The 18,672-nt window shown below is 37.8% G+C and overlaps 1 protein-coding gene across 1 annotated transcript in view; it reads left to right on the top strand.

The window, feature by feature from the left end:
• The first annotated feature begins 4,777 nt into the window (after window positions 1–4,777).
• The window catches only part of LOC127453226 (ubiquitin-conjugating enzyme E2 E2), a 41,098-nt gene continuing 27,203 nt past the window's right edge, over window positions 4,778–18,672 (top strand). The window contains exons 1-3 of the mRNA XM_051719473.1: window positions 4,778–4,941; window positions 10,642–10,824; window positions 16,324–16,374. Of these exons, the coding sequence (XP_051575433.1) occupies window positions 10,649–10,824; window positions 16,324–16,374 (227 nt within the window). The 5' untranslated portion in view covers window positions 4,778–4,941; window positions 10,642–10,648. The remainder of the gene's footprint in view (window positions 4,942–10,641; window positions 10,825–16,323; window positions 16,375–18,672) is intronic.

The following is an 18,672-nucleotide window of genomic DNA, read 5'->3' as shown; positions in this document are numbered from 1 at the left end:
CACACACTCACACTTACCGATCAGCCACAACATTAAAACAACCTGCCTAATATTGTTTAGGTCCCCCTCGTGCTGCCAAAACAGCGACAACCCGCATCTCAGAATAGCATTCTGGGATGCTATTCTTCTCACCACAATTGTACAGAGCGGTTAACTGAGTTACCGTGACTTTGACAGTTCAAAACAGTCTGTCCATTCTCTGTTGACCTCTCTCATTAACAAGGCATATCCATCCGCAGAACTGCCCCTCACTGGATGTTTTTTGTTTTTGGCACCATTCGGAGTAAATTCTAGAGACAGTTGTGTGGTGTGTGTATATATATATATATATATATATATATATATATATATATATATATATATATATATATATATGTGTGTGTGTGTGTGTGTGTGTGTGCGTTTACCAGGGAAGTAAATTTACAGTGCAAATTATGGTTACTTCCTGCATTCCGCTGGAAATGTCCTGCCCATTACTAAAATGGAAAATTAACATTTACATTTATTCATTTGGCAGATGCTTTTATCCAAAGTGACTTAAAAGAGGAATAATACATTATAAGCAATTCATCTTAAGGAGACAGTGGTATGAAAAGTGCTGCATTACAAAGTTTCACTAGCATCACAATAGTAGTATCCAAGACAGATTAGAGTGCAACAAGAATATGTATATGTAATTTTATTTTTATTTTTTATGATCAAATGGTTAAGTGCTCATGGAAAAGATCTGCTTCACGGATGGAGTTGGGAAGGTCATTCCACCAACGAAAGTCCGGGAAAGTGTTTTGGTGCCTCTTTGTGTTGGTACAAGGCGCAGCTCATTAGGTGACCGCAGGCTTCTTGTGGAAATGTAGCTCTGCAGAAATTATTTTAGGTTTGCTGAAGCAGACCCAGTGACTGTTCTGTATGCCAGCATCAGAGCCTTGAATTTGACACGTGCATCAACCGGCAGCCAGTGAAGAGAGACAAGGAGTGGTGTAACATGCGCTCTCTTTGGTTCATTAAAGACCAGACGTGCTGCTGCATTCTGGATCATTTGCAGGGGCCTAATTGCCATGCAGGGAGGCCTGCAATGAGAGCATTACAGTAGTCCAGTCTAGTTATGACAAGTGACTGAACAAGGAGTTGTGTGGCATGTTCAGAGGAAGGGTCTTATTTTCCTGATATTGTAGAGTGTCTCATCTACATGATCGTGCTGTCTTTGAGATGTGGCCTGTGCAACTGAGTTGGTTATCAATTGTTACCCCTAGATTTCTGACCATTTTGGAAGGCGTTACTGTAGTTGAACTCAGCTGCATGGTGATGTTGTGTTCAACAGCAGGGTTGGCTGGAATGATGAGGAACTCAGTCTCCGCTGGGTTAAGTTGCAGGTGGTGTTCCTTCATCCAGGCCGAGATGTCTGCCAAACAGGCCGAGATTCGAGCAGTCACCATGGTGTCGTTGGGCTGGAAAGACAAGTAGAGCTGTGTCATCAGTGTAGCAGTGGTAAGAGAAACCGTGTGCCTGAACGATGGGTCCCAGTGATGTTGTGTATATAGAGAAGAGAAGTGGCTCAAGCACTGAACCCTGAGGTACCCCGGTAAGTAGCTGGTGTGACTTGGACATCTCACCTCTCCAGGCTACCATGAAAGACCTACCTGAAAATTAGGAATTAAACCAGTCAAGCACAGTTCCTTTGATGCCCAGAGTGGAGAGGGTGGAGAGTAGGATCTGATGGTTGACTGTGTCAAAGGCTGTAGTCCAGTAGAATCATGATCTGAATCCAGCTCTCGCCTGTCTCAGTGACTCAGTGACAGAGAGCGGGGCAGTCTCGGTGGAGTGTCCACTTTTGAAGCCTGACTGATTGTCATCCAGAAGCTTGTTCTGCGAGAGATAGGCAGAGATCTGATTGAAAACTGCCCTTTCAAGTGTTTTCGCAATGAATGGGATGAGAGAGACTGGTCTGTAGTGTTCTACTTGTGTGGGGTTAAGTGCCAGTTTTTAAGCAGCAGGGTTACTCGAGCCTGCTTAAATGTAGTGGGAAAAATGCCTGTAAATAGAGAAGCGTTAATTATGTGTGTGAGTGCAGGTAGGATGGACAGAGAGATGGCTTGGAGAAGGTGTGAAGGAATGGGGTCAAGGTGACAGGCAGTGGAGTGGGCTGCATACAGGAGGCAGGTGTTTGAGAAGGTGTGGTGCTTTGAATGTAATACTGATGGCTGTATCCTTATTAGTAAAAAATGTGGTCAAGACATCTGCTGTCAGTGAGTTGTCAGGCAGTGGAGGGGGAGGACAGAGAAGTGTGTTGAATGATCTAAATAAGCCACGAGTGTCTGTGGTGTTGTTGAGTTGTCCTGGTAATAGGAAGTTTTTTGCAGATTTAACGTTATCTGAAAAAGATGCAAGCAGAGACCGATGATACTTACCCAGATCTGCTGGATCTTTAGATTTCCTCCATCTCCTCTCAGCCAACCTGAGGTCATTCCGATGTTCACGAAGAACATCAGAGAGCCAGAGGCTGGGCGGAAAATATGATTGGTTCGCAAATATACAATCGCGTCTGAGATTAACCTTCTGATTGGTGGATCAGCTTTGTCAGACTGTCTGTCTTGCCCGTGTCATCAGTTGCGCTGCCGCCTCCCGCAGCTCTGTGTGCATTTAAGCTGCGTTCACACTGCCAGCGACTTTGTGGCTTGGTGTCTCTAGACTCTGTGATCTGTGTCGCTAGTGGGCATTCCTACTGTTTGTCGCTGTAACGTTATTGGAGGACTGCACATCTGGCAATAACGTTTAAAAATTTGATCACAGATGAGACCTAATACTGGTTAAATTAAGATATCATTACAGTTTGACAAGGAATCAGTTCTCTTGTCTCTAAAATTGTACATTCTGCAGTGTAGAGTGTTTTATAAAATGTGCAGCAGTGTTCAGTGTATTAAATCATTAATAAGACAATCAATCTATCATGAATGAATGAATCAAACTCACTCAGAATGCAGACCGTTTCTGACACACTTTTCCACGCATCAATGTTTTATTATATCCATGCATGTGATTATAGACAAATTATATAGAACAGTAAACATCCCTCACGATGCTGAAACTTCTCTGTCTTGCATGCACTCATCCCCAGTCTGCCAGGAGACAGATGACATGAGCTCTGCTGTCTTCACTCTCATTGTCAGTCGCTCATTTGCATAAAGTTTACATTTTCTCAACTTGTCTTGTCGCTCTCCACGGCGACCTCTGTCGCCAACGGCCGTGACAGCTCGTGTCGCCGGAAGTCACTGTGCTCTCATTGAAAATGAATAGGATCGTGTTGCTGTCTCGCGCGATGTCGCTGGCGGTGTGAATGGGGCTTTAGAGAGAATATCTGTACACTTGAAAAAAAAAAAACCTTCGCACAGTGGTGCTGCGGCATCGCTTTAGTAGATTTAAAAAGTTCCTGGTGAAAAGCCTACTCGTTGTGCTGGCGTCCATACGTATCATCACTTATTTTCGGTGGGCATACGCAAAATCCTAAAAAAGATAGGTGGGTTTACGTTTGCCCTAGACTAAACTACTGGTCTTCTCGTTGGCCAACATCCACTTCAGACACTTGGAGAACTTAAACAACCATAAATAAGGCTTACAGGCTGGACAGTGCAGATCACATGTTTTTTATTTATTTATTTATTTATTTATTTTTATTACCAGCATGTCAATCACAATTGATTAATATAATTTTTTTTTTATTATTTTTTTTTTTTTACCAGGAATTTTGGTAAAACACGCTGCAGTCTTTACCGGCTCAGGAGCACAGTCAATAAAATGTCTGGAAAAACATCTATCAAGAATAAAGTTAATGTGTCTTTTAAAGAAATTGAGGAAAACTCGAGTGTTCCTCTCCTTCATGCTGTTTTTTGTAAGGTCAAATACACTACAGCTTTGCGTTAATGCCATTTTCCTCCACAAAAACGGTTTCCAAACCAGTTTTTCAGGACAATTGACCTGTCGACATAGGATTTATGCGCTAAACTTAAACAGAAAGATATTATGTCGACACTTGTGAAAATTTAACGATAATTCCATCAGCTTTATTTTGATGTGCTAAAACTTTTTTCGCAAAAAATCCTTCGATGGAAACGTAGTTAGTTATTGTCAAAAATGCTGTAGATTGAGTTTAACTTGCATTGAACCTGGAATCCTTAAAAGCACCACACAAAGCAAAAGCCATGACAAAATTAAACCTCAACACCATAGCCTCAACACAACAAAAGTAATCCACAACATCCCAAAAAAAAAACAACACAACAAAATTAAGCCATAACACAATGAAAAAGCCAAGGCCCATTGAAATTAAACCACAACACAACAATATTAAGCCACAACACAACATAATTCAGCCACAGCTCAACAAAATTAAGCATTTTTTCTGATTTTGTTGTGGCCTAATTTCATTCTGTGGCTTAATTTCGTTGTGTTGTGTCTTAATTTCGTTGTGTTTTAAGTTATTATTTGCTTTTCTAATTTTGTTATGCTGTGCACCCCCCAGGCCACCCTTAATACCAACCACAGTTTTTTATTTTTTATTTTTTATTTTAATTAAATCATTTGACCAATTTATGAACCACAAGCCTTTCAAGTAGTCTTTTTTTTTTTTTTTTTTTTTTTTTACTTTTTCCCAAGCCGATTTTTGGAGCTATATTTGAAAGGAAATGTGATTAAAATCTTCCCTCTCATGTCTAGCAAGTCACTTAACACTCACACACGGGCGCAAACCCGCGAACGCGCTGCGCATTCACGGCCGCAGCGAGAGCGCGCGCAGAGGCGGTCCGGCTGCTTCAGTTTCTGTAATCGTTTTTTTCTGCTGCCTTCAGTTAAATAGCGAGGAGACGAGAACGAGCGGACGGCCCGACTCTGGTTACACGGTATCATCCAGGAAAAGCGTATCGGGACTCTACGTCGACGGCCGCTCGGCAGGTAAATATCTTCGCGTGTGCGTGAAAAGTCGCTGAATGTCCCGCGAAAGTGGTTATTTTTGCCCCTCGGTGTGCGGGGATGTGCGGGACGAGCCCTGTCCTTTGTGCCGAGCCAGTTGGCTCATCGTGGTCATCATGGGTGAATGGTTGTGTGATGTTTTTCCTCACATTTTTCCCTGGCTTTGGAAAAATTTGCCGCTGAAACTCGACGCGGCTCGACGGGTGCGTTTTATCCGCATATTTTCTGCGGGATTGCGAAGTGCTCGCGGCCTCCCGCATAAATAGACGCTATATAAAGCGCATCGCGCACGCAACTGCGGCAGCAGGAGATTTCTGCGTTTACAGCGCAGTTTGACAGCACTAGATCCTGGTGCTTCAGTGATTTCCTTTAATTCCCTCAACAATACCTTCAAATAAGATTCCTCTGTGTACTGTAATGGTACCGTGCTGGATTGTTACTATAGAGTAAATATGCACTTTTGACTACAAATACATACTCCACAAAGGTACCACTATGTTCTTAAAACGACACAAACCCTTGACATTGTGGTGGCACCATTTGGTAAAGTAAATATGTACTTTGGGGTAAAATATATATATATATAACAAAGAGGCATGTCTGTGTACTTAAAATAGTACGAACGTGTAATGGTACCATTTTGGGTATAGACATTTTCCTATATAACAAATATGTACTTTGGGATACTAAAGGCCTACCCCAAAAGAGTACATTTGTGTACTGAGGTGGTACCCAAAAAACGTAAATGGTACAACCTCTTGACATTGTGGTGGCACCCTTTTGGTATGTTCCTTTTGATTTTTTTTAATCAAATCAAATTTGGTTTTAAATACTGTATATACCCCAAAAGGTTACTTTTGTTGACTTAACCCTTCAATGCATGGGCGTTCTGCCAAACATTATTACATATCTCAGGTCTTTAGCGACCCGGCACTTATATCTATCACAAATAAATTTACAAAATGCCCGTATAGTGTAACAATTTCAAAGTATTAAGACAATTAGAAAATAATACAGTATATTCTGTTATATTTGGATGTTTTAGTTTTCATATATTAAAGAAATAATGCAACAAATGGTAGAACGAGAAACTGGCTGTCAAACGCAAATTGAGCTACACATAAGCTACACATAAGTTACATATGTATTTTCTCAGGCACTGTTTGAGTCTATATAGACGCACAACTTGCAGAATTGCAGTAGTACACACAAATGACAATAGCCAAATCATACTGTTCATGTGTTAAACTTGCTATAGTTTACTTCCACGTTGCTGCTTCATCAAATGTACATCAAGAAAATCATTGAAACATCTGTGCCACCTTGAGTAACAAATAACATGTATAATACGTATGTGTACACGCAGATACAACACTGATAATTCCCCACCATTGTGCGGAAAACAGGCATGATATAGTGGTAGTTTTTATGAATATGGCACTCATTTGTCTTGCAATAAATAAAGAAATATATGTCCTGTGATTGTAGACATACATAGATATGACATAATACTAAAAATATGACTTGTAGAAGTAGAAATATGTATTGCAACAGTATTTAATCTCTGGTCATTAAAGACCCCATACAGTATTGCTAATTAAACAATTAGTAAAAAAAAAAAAAAAAAAGAAGTTTTTGCAAATTTTGCATTCTTTTTTATTGTAAGACAATTCATAAGAGAAAGGATGAGGAATACTAAAGAAGAAGTAGGGGGGATGACTCCAAAACATGGATGAGGTAAAGGGGGTGGAATTAGGTCCTGGGTCACTAAAGACCCATGGTATGCATTTAAGGGTTAAGGTAATACTTTTGTGGTGCCCTTTTGGGGTATATTATTATTCCTTTAGAGCAAATATGTACTGCGGGTTTCTAATATAGAGTACTTGGAATGGTAAAATACAGCCCAAAACCATATCTAAAAGATACCTAATTATTTAAAACGGTAAAATCTCGTGGAGTACACAGTGCTTCTGTGATAAAGGGAAAAATAAGAACCCTTTACAGTGTGTACACTAAACGTTAACTGTACATATTTGTACAATGGAGGGCAAAAATCACTAATTTGTCATTTTGTAGACTATTTTACCAAAGACACTTAAGTATACTATTTCTTGGGCAACCTATCTTAAACCCTTTAAGTGACCAGCCCATATTTTTAAGCACTAGGATACATTACCTCTGGAAAAAGTGAACCAGGGACTAAAGGTCGCTAAACAGACTCTTACACTCGCACATTGAAGTGATTTATCAGTCACTGGAATAAACCATCGTTCTCTATTTTAAAGGAAATAACTCTAGCAGAACCGTAAACGGGCAGTATTGTGTCTAACACTAAAGCACACAGACTGTATTTGAATTTGGCTTTGAGCTGTTAACCCTCTGGTCTGACTGCATGCAAGCTGCAATTTAAATGTTTTACGACTCATTTCCCACATTATCACAAAACGAGTTGACCCGTAAAATACACTCTTCAGAAGTGTTAATAACTTCCCGTTGGTGTGTCTGTGATCACTCATGACTTGCAATCTTAAAAAGGTGACCTATCTGCAAGTTTCTCCCATGAACACCCTAATCAGCAACTTGAGGTCTGTGTTCACAGTATGTATTGGTTCTTTCTCCACACCATGTGTCTTTTATCTCCATTTAAATGCTGAGATGAGTGTGCAGGTTCCGTAGGTATTTATTAGCGGGACTCATGTGGCTTTTAAAGCCTGTGATGAGAGAGTTTTCCTTGCCGCCACATCTTCTGATAACATCAGAGAGAGTTCCTTATGATCGCTTGAAAAGAGCTCCGTCACCCTCAGAGATTAGATAAACATCTAAATCAAGATCTAACTGTGATCAAATGTCTGGGAGAACTGTTTAATTTCAGTGTACCTCCTGTGGCGAATAGGAAATGCCTGCCTTAAATTCTTCTTGAATGAAAAGCGGGACTCGTTATGTCGATGTGGGCTTAATTTAACTGACAGGATGCGATTAAAGTCCATATGTAATTCTGTTTGCAACATATGTTACAAACATAATCAGATTTTTGAAATGGGATATATTTGACGAGAAAATCTTGGGTGGGACTTGAAAAATGGGCATTACGTACTAGAATGGTCCGTTTCAGAGGCGGAGAAAGTTATTACATTTTGCTAAAAGTTTCTGATAAACATTTTAAATTGTGATTTTAAGAATCACCCTACAAGAACGTGCATTATGAAAGTAAACAGGCTCAGTTTTGATTTCATGTTGGGTTTAAAACAGCATTTTATTAATTTGATTTACTGGACCTTTTTGTGGGGTAAATAGTTATATTATTTATAACTGGTTATATTTTTGCATGCAAGAGTAGAAGTGTATTGTTTATCCATTACACTGTAACATTCAGGCCTATCAAATTAGCTTTTAATGAGCACGTTTACATGCAAACCACCAAAAATCAGCATATTAAAAAAATCTGTCAATGTAAGTAAACCACAATTCAATTTGAAATAATCAGATTATTCTTTGCTTTTGACTAGGGATGGGCATTTGGTTGTGAGGACTCTAACCCACATAAAACGATTAATCGATTACTCGTAAATCAAAATGTAAGTTAAAAATAACAAGTTTGACATGTTCGTGAAATGTATATTTTCACAAACTTTACCAAAAATGGTTTCAAAATAATCTAACTTTGACAAACTATGCTTTTCTTTTTGTAAAAAAATATGAAATGAGCAATGTGCATCAACAACAAAAAAAAAGATTAAAAAATATATGCGAAAACAGTTGCACTCACTCGCTTACAGAGAAACCAATTCTGATGACATTTGGGTAATGCACATACTTTATATAAACTACAAGGTTATAACAGTTTTATCGTTTTTAATAAAATGCACTTCCATCTCTTATCCAACACCTCGACAACACACATCTACAACGCCCCCAGTGGACTTAATTGGAACTGCGAGATTTGGTAAGCGATTCAGAGGGAAAGTACAAGGAAAATCAATTTGCAATATTAAAGGTGCAATATGTAAAATTTTTCACGTAATATTCGCCTTTTTTGCCAATGTGTGAACGGCTTGTAATGCAACTTAAAAAATGAGCCCTTCCCGGACTTCCTAGGTTGCTTAGTAAAGCCTGTAGACTGATTTTCATGTGAAGGGAGCGGGTCGCTTTTGCCGGGGAAATCCAAAGGATGTGACATTTATCCGCACTCCCAAGAGCCTTGCCTCAGTGCTTCTCTTCCGCTATTCAACAGCGACAACAAACTAGGTAACGTTATCTTAGAGATGGAATCCAGCAAACGTCCGGATCCCAGCACAACATCGACTCCTACACAAACTCTGAGTAAGCCAAAAAAAAAAAAAAAATGTATCTACTGAATCCCGTCTGGCTAAGCAGGAACGTGATCATAGTTAAGTGAAAACTAGAGTGAACATCGGCAGGGCATTTGATTCTTGGGGGGACCTTCATTTGGTTTTGGGGATCAAAACTGACCCTGAATTGGCGTTCTTCTTATTGGACAGGTAAGCCTACATAACTGCAAAGAATGAGAAATATAGTGCCATAAGGACTGATCTGTGTAATTTTAGCTAAACTACAATAACACATGAAATGAATGCTAGACAATGTTCAAGATAATGCAAAAGACCCATTCATTAGTGTATCGTAACTTGGTTATACAGAAAATATATACAATCTATTATTATAAAACAATAGCGCATTGATATATCAAAATGACAGTTGTGATGGAATCACATCAATACCGATTTGTGTCAACATATTTATAACGTACAGTCTATTTTATAAACAGCTACTGTCATCATCCACCAAATTTAGCTAACAGCTATTGATAAAGCTGGCTAGCTAGCTAACGCCGACATAGGTTATCGTATAAATGCAGTCAATGTATCATGCAAAGAAAAGTGATTACTTAAAACTACAGTCTCGCATAGTCAGACCTATATCCACACTTTGTTTTAGCCCTGTTCCAGCACTGGAGAGTCAAATATAATATACAGTCTCAAAGTTTGTAGTAAAACAATCATAACTGTAATTTTAATTATGCTACCTCATCTGTCAGCATGATGCTGGTGAATCACGTTCAGTGTCTTTGTTTTGGTCGATGCTCGCGTCCCTATGGAGTGTGTGCGTGCGAGCAACAGGCAGCTGGCTGCAATTCACTTAACGGCCACAGGTGTCCTTAATAACAAGGGTTTCTGAATCTTACATACTGCACCTTTAAAATAGTTTTTTGAATGGTCGACTAGCTGGTGCCGAATGAGTACTTGATTAGTTGATTATTCGTGCACATTCCTACTTTTGACGTCAAAAGTAATTAATCAACACTCGCGTGCATTGAAAAGCAGGTAAAGGTGTTTACGTGCAAAATGCATAATTGGGTTAATGGCCGAAAATCTACCTGTTTGATTGGTTTTTGCTTAACTTTAAGCTGTACCCTGATAAAGGAAAACCGTTTAAGACATTTACAAGACCACACACGTTGTTGGCTAATATGAGCATAATCCTTGTAAGGTTTTGCATGTATATGCACTCATAATCTGATACTTGAGTCTGTGTGTTTTTTCTACTCAAAATCACTTTTTCATTTGTCACTTCTGCACGCAGCACAGCTGGAATCAAGACAGCCAATGATTTCACCTGAGAGTCTGCTAATGTAATCGTGTATAAACCCTGTTGTCTTTCTAGGGCCAAGATGTCCAGTGAGGTGCAGAGACCAGACGATAGCCCCAGCACAAGTGGAGGGAGTTCAGATATCGAGCAGCGGGAGACGGCACCACCTCAGCAGGAACGTGACCTGGTTGCGCCCAAGAAGAAGGAGACCAAGATCTCCAGTAAAACCGCTGCCAAACTCTCCACCAGTGCCAAGAGGTAACACTCAATCAGTTTGCTTTAAGCAAAGCTGGTCTATGTCAGTGGTTCACAACTGGTTTTGCTTCAGGACCCAGGTTTTACATTTGGCGAAATACTAGTTAAAATGATATACTGGTAGAAATGTGTCAACCTGTTAGAAGTCTGGTAATTGATTGCAGTATTGTAACAATAAACATACAGTTTTAACAAGGCATGACAGCCCCTCAGCACACTAGAGCGTAAGGGAAAAAAAAACATTGGCTTACCATTTATCAATTGCAGAAACTAAACAGAACAATCTGGGATCATGTGAAACAATGTAACAGTCACATTAATTACTTTTTGCAGCCTGAACGTGTTCAGAACTTTGAATCTTTTGACACCTGCGTTAAAAACAAGCTAGACACAATGTGGCGCAACAAATGAAACAGAGCACAGGTGTCTCAGCTTGCATTTTTGAAACTTGAAACCATTATATGTCAAGATAAAACTTGACAATGTGTCTATAAATGTGGCAGTCCATTTTTTAATTTTTTTATTTAATTACATACCCGAACCTGATCTGAACCTAAGTCACACAGTACTTAGAAAAACTGACCTGAAACCCAGCGGTTTCTGGGGTCCAGTTGGGCCCGGGTCGGGTTACACAGTACACATTTCAAGTATCGTCTGTCTATATCACGTCTATGGAAAATTTGCTTGAGAATCAAAGTGCTTATATGTTCAAATAATGAGAGAAGCTGATTTTTTTCTTGGATTGAAAAATTATGCAGAGAAAATAACAGTCCAAAAAATATTTTTAAAAATGTACGCATTTCAATTTCATAACAAAATTCCATCATATTAAATTGATTAATCTATAGTAAAATAAAAGAACCAAATATTTTCATTCATTATTTATTCAATTTTGTTAAACATTACACAGTTCAATTTAATGGAATTTTGTTATGAAATTGAAATGCGTAAATCTGAAAAAAAAAAGACAAAAATATTTTTTTGGATAACATTTTTGTTTTAGTAATTAGTACTTTACTGATAAAGTAGCTTCATTGCTATGTACAAGACTGTCCAAATTAAAAATAAATGTTTCAATGTTTTACATGTGTAAAGGTGTCCAATTACTTATAGTATAGTCAGGACATTACTGATGTAAAAAACAGCACCATCACTATTTGAAAAAAGTCATTTTTGATCAAATCTAGACAGGCCCCATTTCCAGCAGCCATCACTCCAACACCTTATCCTTGAGTAATCATGCTAAATTGATCATTTGGTACTAGAAAATCACTTGCCATTATATCAAACACAGCTGAAAGCTATTTCATTCGTTAAATGAAGCTTAACATTGTCACTGTGTTTGTTTTTGAGTTGCCACAGTATGCAATAGACTGACTTGTCTTAAGGTCAATATTAGGTCAAAAATGGCAAAAAAGAAACAGCTTTCTCTAGAAACTCGTCAGTCAATCATTGTTTTGAGGAATGAAGGCTATACAATGCTTGAAATTGCCAAAAAACTGAAGATTTCATACAAAGGTGTACACTACAGTATTCAAAGACAAAGGACAACTGGCTCTAACAAGGACAGAAAGAGATGTGGAAGACCAGATGTACAACTAAACAAGAGGATAAGTACATCAGAGTCTCTAGTTTGAGAAATAGACACCTCACATGTCCTCAGCTGACAGCTTCATTGAATTCTACCTGCTCAACACCAGTTTCATGTACAACAGTAAAGAGAAGACTCAGGGATGCAGGCCTTATGGGAAGAATTGCAAAGAAAAAGCCACTTTTGAAACAGAAGAACAAAAAGAAAAGGTTAGAGTGGGCAAAGAAACACAGACATTGGACAACAGATAATTGGAAAAGAGTGTTATGGATCTTAACCCCATTGAGCATTTGTGGGATCAGCTAGACTGTAAGGTGCATGAGAAGTGCCCGACAAGACAGCCACATCTATGGCAAGTGCTACAGGAAGTGTGGGGTGAAATGTCACCTGAGTATCTGGACAAACTGACAGCTAGAATGCCAAGGATCTGCAAAGCTGTCATTGCTGCACGTGGAGGATTTTTTTTTGTTTTGATGAGAACTCTCTGAAGTAGTTTAGGAAGTTGTGATCGGTACCAATTTCTTTCCATAAGAGCAAAATCTGTACATTATTCCAAACTTTTGGCCACCAGTGTAAATTTTTGCTTATGTTGCCCACCCCTACATTGGACATCAAGTGGTGAGGTAGCACAGTACCAGAACTGTTTAGTGAACAAAAATGTCCTTAAAATCAAACATTGAAATGTAGTAATACTACAATAAACTGCATGTTGCTTGTCAAAAAAATTAAAAAAAAAAAATAGCTATGGGAAGCGTGTTCTCCATTTTAAAAGTTGATAAGCATACTTTGTTACAGTAACTACACATAATTATATAATTAGTTGCAGTTTATTATTCGCATTTAACATTATGTGTGACCCAATCAGAACAGACCTGCGACCATTTTTTGGAAACAACTCCGCATCAAGGCTTTCAACTTCGATCCAAACTCAAATAACATTGGATGCATTTACACAAGATCTCTATAATACCTGTAAAGATTTTAAAAACATTTCATCTGTTTGTGCAGTGAATGTGTGTTTGTCTGAACTGCAGGCTGATAATTGGAGCAGGTGATTAAACAGTAGCACGCTTCACTGCGTTTCTGTTGTTCTACAGGCTGTGAAATGGCCCTCGCTGCCAACACTGTAGATTTTCCAAAGGCCTGACTGCAGTATGATAGCCTTATGCAATTTGTCGAGCAAAGCTTTGCTGGCGACATGGTGCCTTTCATAACAGTGACTGCAGCACTCTGTTTCCTCTGTTTTTAATGCGTTTCAAGATCCAAATATTCAAACTTGAGGGTTTTCCATGCTTGACGTTACACAATACTAGAAGCTCCGGGTAGGGTTTAGATCGTCAACATCAAAGCTGTTTGTTTCTGAATAGAAAAATTATGTAGATATTTTGTGCATTCAGATAGAAGGGTAATCTAAGTGCATTTTAAAAAGAATTTAATTATTCTGATTCCTCTTAACGATTGCAGTGCCTTAAAGGCTCTGTAAACAATTCTTTTATTAATTTTGAGGAAAAATGGACATTATGACAATTCATAAAGGAATGTTCCGGATTCAACAGTGTTTGTGGCATAACCACTCCCTCAATTTATTTAAAAAAGCAAAGTGTTTTTGATTGAACAGAAGCAACATCATAAATAAATTATGTGCATTTACAGACAAAAAGATTACCCATTCATTTATTTTGCTGTCTTTATCTCTCTTAAACATACTTTGTATTAGTTTGTCTTTGAGGCATGCCAAGTGTGACCGATCTCACACTTTCTGTTTACACAGACTTTTAAATCCTATAAACGATCCAGTCACACACTCGAAAGTTGACTGTTGATTCTTGCTCACAACCGACAGAAAACAAGACAATGGCTCTGATGCTTATATTGCACGTTATTGCAGTTGTTCACTTCCAGACATGGAGACAGTTCTGAATATGAACCAGCTCTTGATTCCCAACCCTTGTTTTAATTAGTACCACAGTTGCATAAAGACTTCTGTGCATGCATGCATAAGAGCTATGCAGCCAATTTTTATAAATAAACTTACAGTTTGAAAAACTTTAGCTTTAATTCTAGCTTAAATCTGACAGAGTGGGCCTTAAACGCTCATAGTAACCCACTACTCTAGGACAATGTTTAGATGATGCATGGTTTCCTGTCGTAGCTGACTGTCGAAGGAAACATGTGGCTAAATAACAGGCGTCGTTGCAGTCACTGTGTGTGTGTGTGTCACTTTTTCATGGAAATGAAAAAACGCTTGATTTCACACACATTGACTCGCTTTGACATCTGAGATAACAACAGGTATCACTTATAAAAGATGCCAGCATTGTTCAGACTTGAAATATAGCAACAGATGGGTCCTGGATGTTCGTTTGAAAGTTGTACAATTTTGTTTTAATCAGAGTTTAAATTAGAGTTAAGTCTATTAGGAGTGAATCCTCTAAATTATCATTCTGTGTGTGTACAGAATAAAAGAGTGTCCGAATGAGAGTTTACTCGCCCTCATGTTGTTCCAAACCCATATGACATTTTTTTTTTTTCAGTGGAACCCAAAAGGAGATTCGGAAGAACGTTAGGGACTGACAGCCTCTGTCACTATTCACTTTCATTGCATAGAAGGAAAAAAAGTAGCGTCAACATTCTTCAAAATCTTTCCTCTTGTGCTCCATGGAAGAAAGTCATACAAGTTTGTATGGACATGAGTAAAATACATTTTTGGGTGAACTAAGGTAGACTGATATATCGGTTTTACAGATTAATCAGTGCCAATAGCTTTTTGGAATTATTGGTTATCTGAAAAAATCTGTGCCATTTGTTGCGATTTCGTTTTTTCTTTTTTTTTTTCAACTTCATATCTTGTGAATTATAATAAACCTTATTCCTCATTAAACCTCATATGGTGAAATATACAGTATATACACAAAACCCTTCAGCTGATGAATATATAGCTTTAAAAGCTTAACTTTGGAAATGCTTTAATGTAGAGCATTGTGACGCAGCCAAGTCTCTGTCATTTCAAAATAAGAGTCACTGGTTTCAGGCTTGCTTTTTAGTTAAATGTTCCACATTATGCACCAAGATTTTGGTTGAACAATAAACTGCATCTGGGATTTTATTCATTTTGGACTCTTGTAGCATCTCTGTCTGTGCCCATCATAGTAAGGAATGAATAAGAATATTTTGTAACATTCTCTAAATCGAGTATTAAAACTATCGGCTGATTAATCGTTATCTGCCTTTTCCACCACCTTAGTTATCGGTATTGGCAAAATCCACTATTGGTCAACCTCTAGAACTAACTCTTTAACAACTTCAGTTCTGTTCACACTGCACAGATTTAATTCAAATTTTGTTACCATTACACATTTTTTGGGATTGATTTCAGTTGTAGAAATTCAGAACCAGTTTAATTTTCAGGAATTACCCAAAAAATTATTTGTGACTTTCGTCCATCCTTTTCTTTTAAAAATATATAAAAAAAAAAAATAAAAATCCGCTTGTTAACATGATTTTAGTGTGATTAAAATCACATAGTAACCATTTCTGCGTAAAGTTATATCCAATTTTACAACTTCATTGCCATGATGACGTAAAAGTGTAGAGCCTAAAACCCTTAAAATTATTATTTAAAAAAAATGTACAGCTCAAATAATACAGAAGATAATGGAAGAATTCATGTAAATGCTTTTTTAAATTTCTGCCTTTTTAAACCCTCCCAAAATTGGCCCCATTCACTCCCATTCACATCCCTCCTAAACGTGGATTGAATATGCCTTTTTACGGAACCGGAATCGTTAAGAGGAAATACAATCGTTAAATTCCCATCTCTAGTGCAGAATGTCTTTAAAAGAGGAGTGACAACCCTCAGCTGCAGTGTGATTGAGACCTTTAAGAATTAATGAATGATGTTTCCATTGCAGGATTCAAAAGGAACTTGCAGAAATCACACTTGACCCTCCGCCGAACTGCAGGTAAGCGCATGTTTCTAAACGGGCTGCTCTTTTGTGCTGGCTTCTATTTCTGAGATAGCGAGAGGGGGTTGTTGGGGATAATGGCAGAGAGAGGATAATGGTTATTGTGTGTTGATGAGGCTGTCAGGCCGGCGAGTGAGAAGAGAGCTGCCACATGTGCTGCAGCGGGGGGTGAGGGACTGGGGCTCCCCAGGGACCGTGGAGAAAAAGCCAGACCTTAATAAAGCACATAACTGGAACTGACACGGTCATTGATTGCCCTTTTGTTTGTATCAAGAGAATAATTTCCCAAAAGAAATTTCACAGCATCACATGAGACTAGGTAATAAATTGTAGATTTCATACATCTACTTAGAATAAAATATAGACAATGCGGGATGACTAGGTTTGGTGTTTACCTGTGCAAAACTCTCCACTAAAATGCTAGAGTTATTTTTAGTAGTGGTTAGCTGTTTTTATTTTATTGTTTTGTGGCTGATATCTAGAGAATTAAAAATAAAATTCAATGATGGCAATTAAGCTGAAAACACAATTTCTGGAGTTCACCGATGTATAAGCCTATCATCGGTGATGGCCGATAAAAGCAATTATCTGTTATATTGGACATCAGCCGAGCCGATTGTTTGTTTAAAAACAGCAGTTGATCAGGTCAGATTATTTCCTGTCAATCAAAAGTGGGCGGAAAAACACGTTGGACAATTAGCCTACAACTCGTGCTGTATGCGAAAGAAAATGTCTCTTGTGTGGAATTACTTTGAATTGGGTGACAATGACAGCACAGTTGCAATTTGTAAGGTTTGCACTGCTAGAATTTCACGAGGTGGATCAACTGTCAAACATTTTAACACAACTAGGTCAATTTTATTACTCACCTTAAAGCTCGACACAGCAAGGAGAATGATGAGTTTGATAAATCTAAAGTGGAACAAGCTTCATTGTTTCAGAATTCCTTTAATATGAGTTAAGAACATAAGAAATAAGAAATGAAGCTATTTTTGATAAAGATTATCAATGATTCCCAAATAAACCAATGTCTGTCATTTAAGATCATAGATAAAGCTGTCAAATTTGGTGTTCCCACATTTGTAGGGTGGAACAAACACCCAAATCTTGCATTTTAGGAATTATTCTGTCAGTAGCGGAGTTTCCACTAGAGGTCGACCGATAGTGGATTTTGCAGATACCGATAACTAAAGTTGTAAGAGAGGTAGATAACCGATTAATCGGCTGATAGTTTTAAAAATTGATTTTACAGAATGTAAAAAAAAAAATGTCTTACTCTTTCCTTACAATGATGGGCACAGACAAAGAGTCCTAAATAAATAAAATCCCAGATGCAGTTTATTGGTCAACCAAAAGATTTGGTGCATAACACGGGACTTTTAAAAGGATAGTTCACACAAAAATGAAAATTCTCTCATTATTTACTCAGCCTCATGATATCCCAAGTGTGTATGACTTTCTTTCGACACCAGAACACATTTGAAGAAAAATAGAAAAATATCTTAGCTCAGTAGGTCCTTAAATGCAAGTGAATGGAAGATTAAAGATTTCTCATTTAAAGCTCCAAAAATCACACACAGTCAGCATAAACGTCATCCATACAACTCCAACGGTTAAATTAATGTCTTCTAAAGTGACACGATCACTTCTGGTGCGAAAAAAGATATTTATGTACTTTTTAACTATAATCCAATGCTTCGGTCTCATGTGACGTATTCACGTTTCCATGGATACAGATGTAATCTCATGTTCTCCACTCGGTTGAGTCCTCCTGGATGAGCACACAAACTCACCATTGTGAGTAAAGAAACGGATCAATACAGATTTAAACTAGGGATGGGCATTCATCAATAATTTAGTTTTAAAATATTTAAGGTCATAAAAAACGAATACTCAAATATTCTATTATTTAAATTAATGTAATTAATTAGAAAGAAACATTGTAAAATAATTTAAGTCAAAAAGGTAAAAAAAAAAAAAAAAAAAAAAAAACCTTATTATATCCAAAACAAGCTTATATTATGTCCTTTTTTTTACATTTAAACGAGCAATGCTTGAAAACAAAAAAGTACAGAATGAAAGCATTTAAGCTCACACAAAGCGAAGAAAAAGAAACCGCTAATAAAGTAGACTGATGCAATTAACGTACATGACGAATATAAACACTTGACATAAAATAGTTATGTTTATATTGTATCTCATGTCATGTTTTTGTTGAGAAAAACAAGCATATCCACATGCTCAGTAAACTATACCCATTTATACACACCAGTTTAAATAATGGAATGTCCCTCC

This window comes from Myxocyprinus asiaticus, chromosome 15 (assembly GCF_019703515.2).
Source record: "Myxocyprinus asiaticus isolate MX2 ecotype Aquarium Trade chromosome 15, UBuf_Myxa_2, whole genome shotgun sequence".
In the NCBI taxonomy this organism is placed as follows: domain Eukaryota; kingdom Metazoa; phylum Chordata; class Actinopteri; order Cypriniformes; family Catostomidae; genus Myxocyprinus; species Myxocyprinus asiaticus.
Note: the sequence above shows the minus strand (reverse complement) of the source record. Positions and strands in the feature narration are given on the sequence as shown.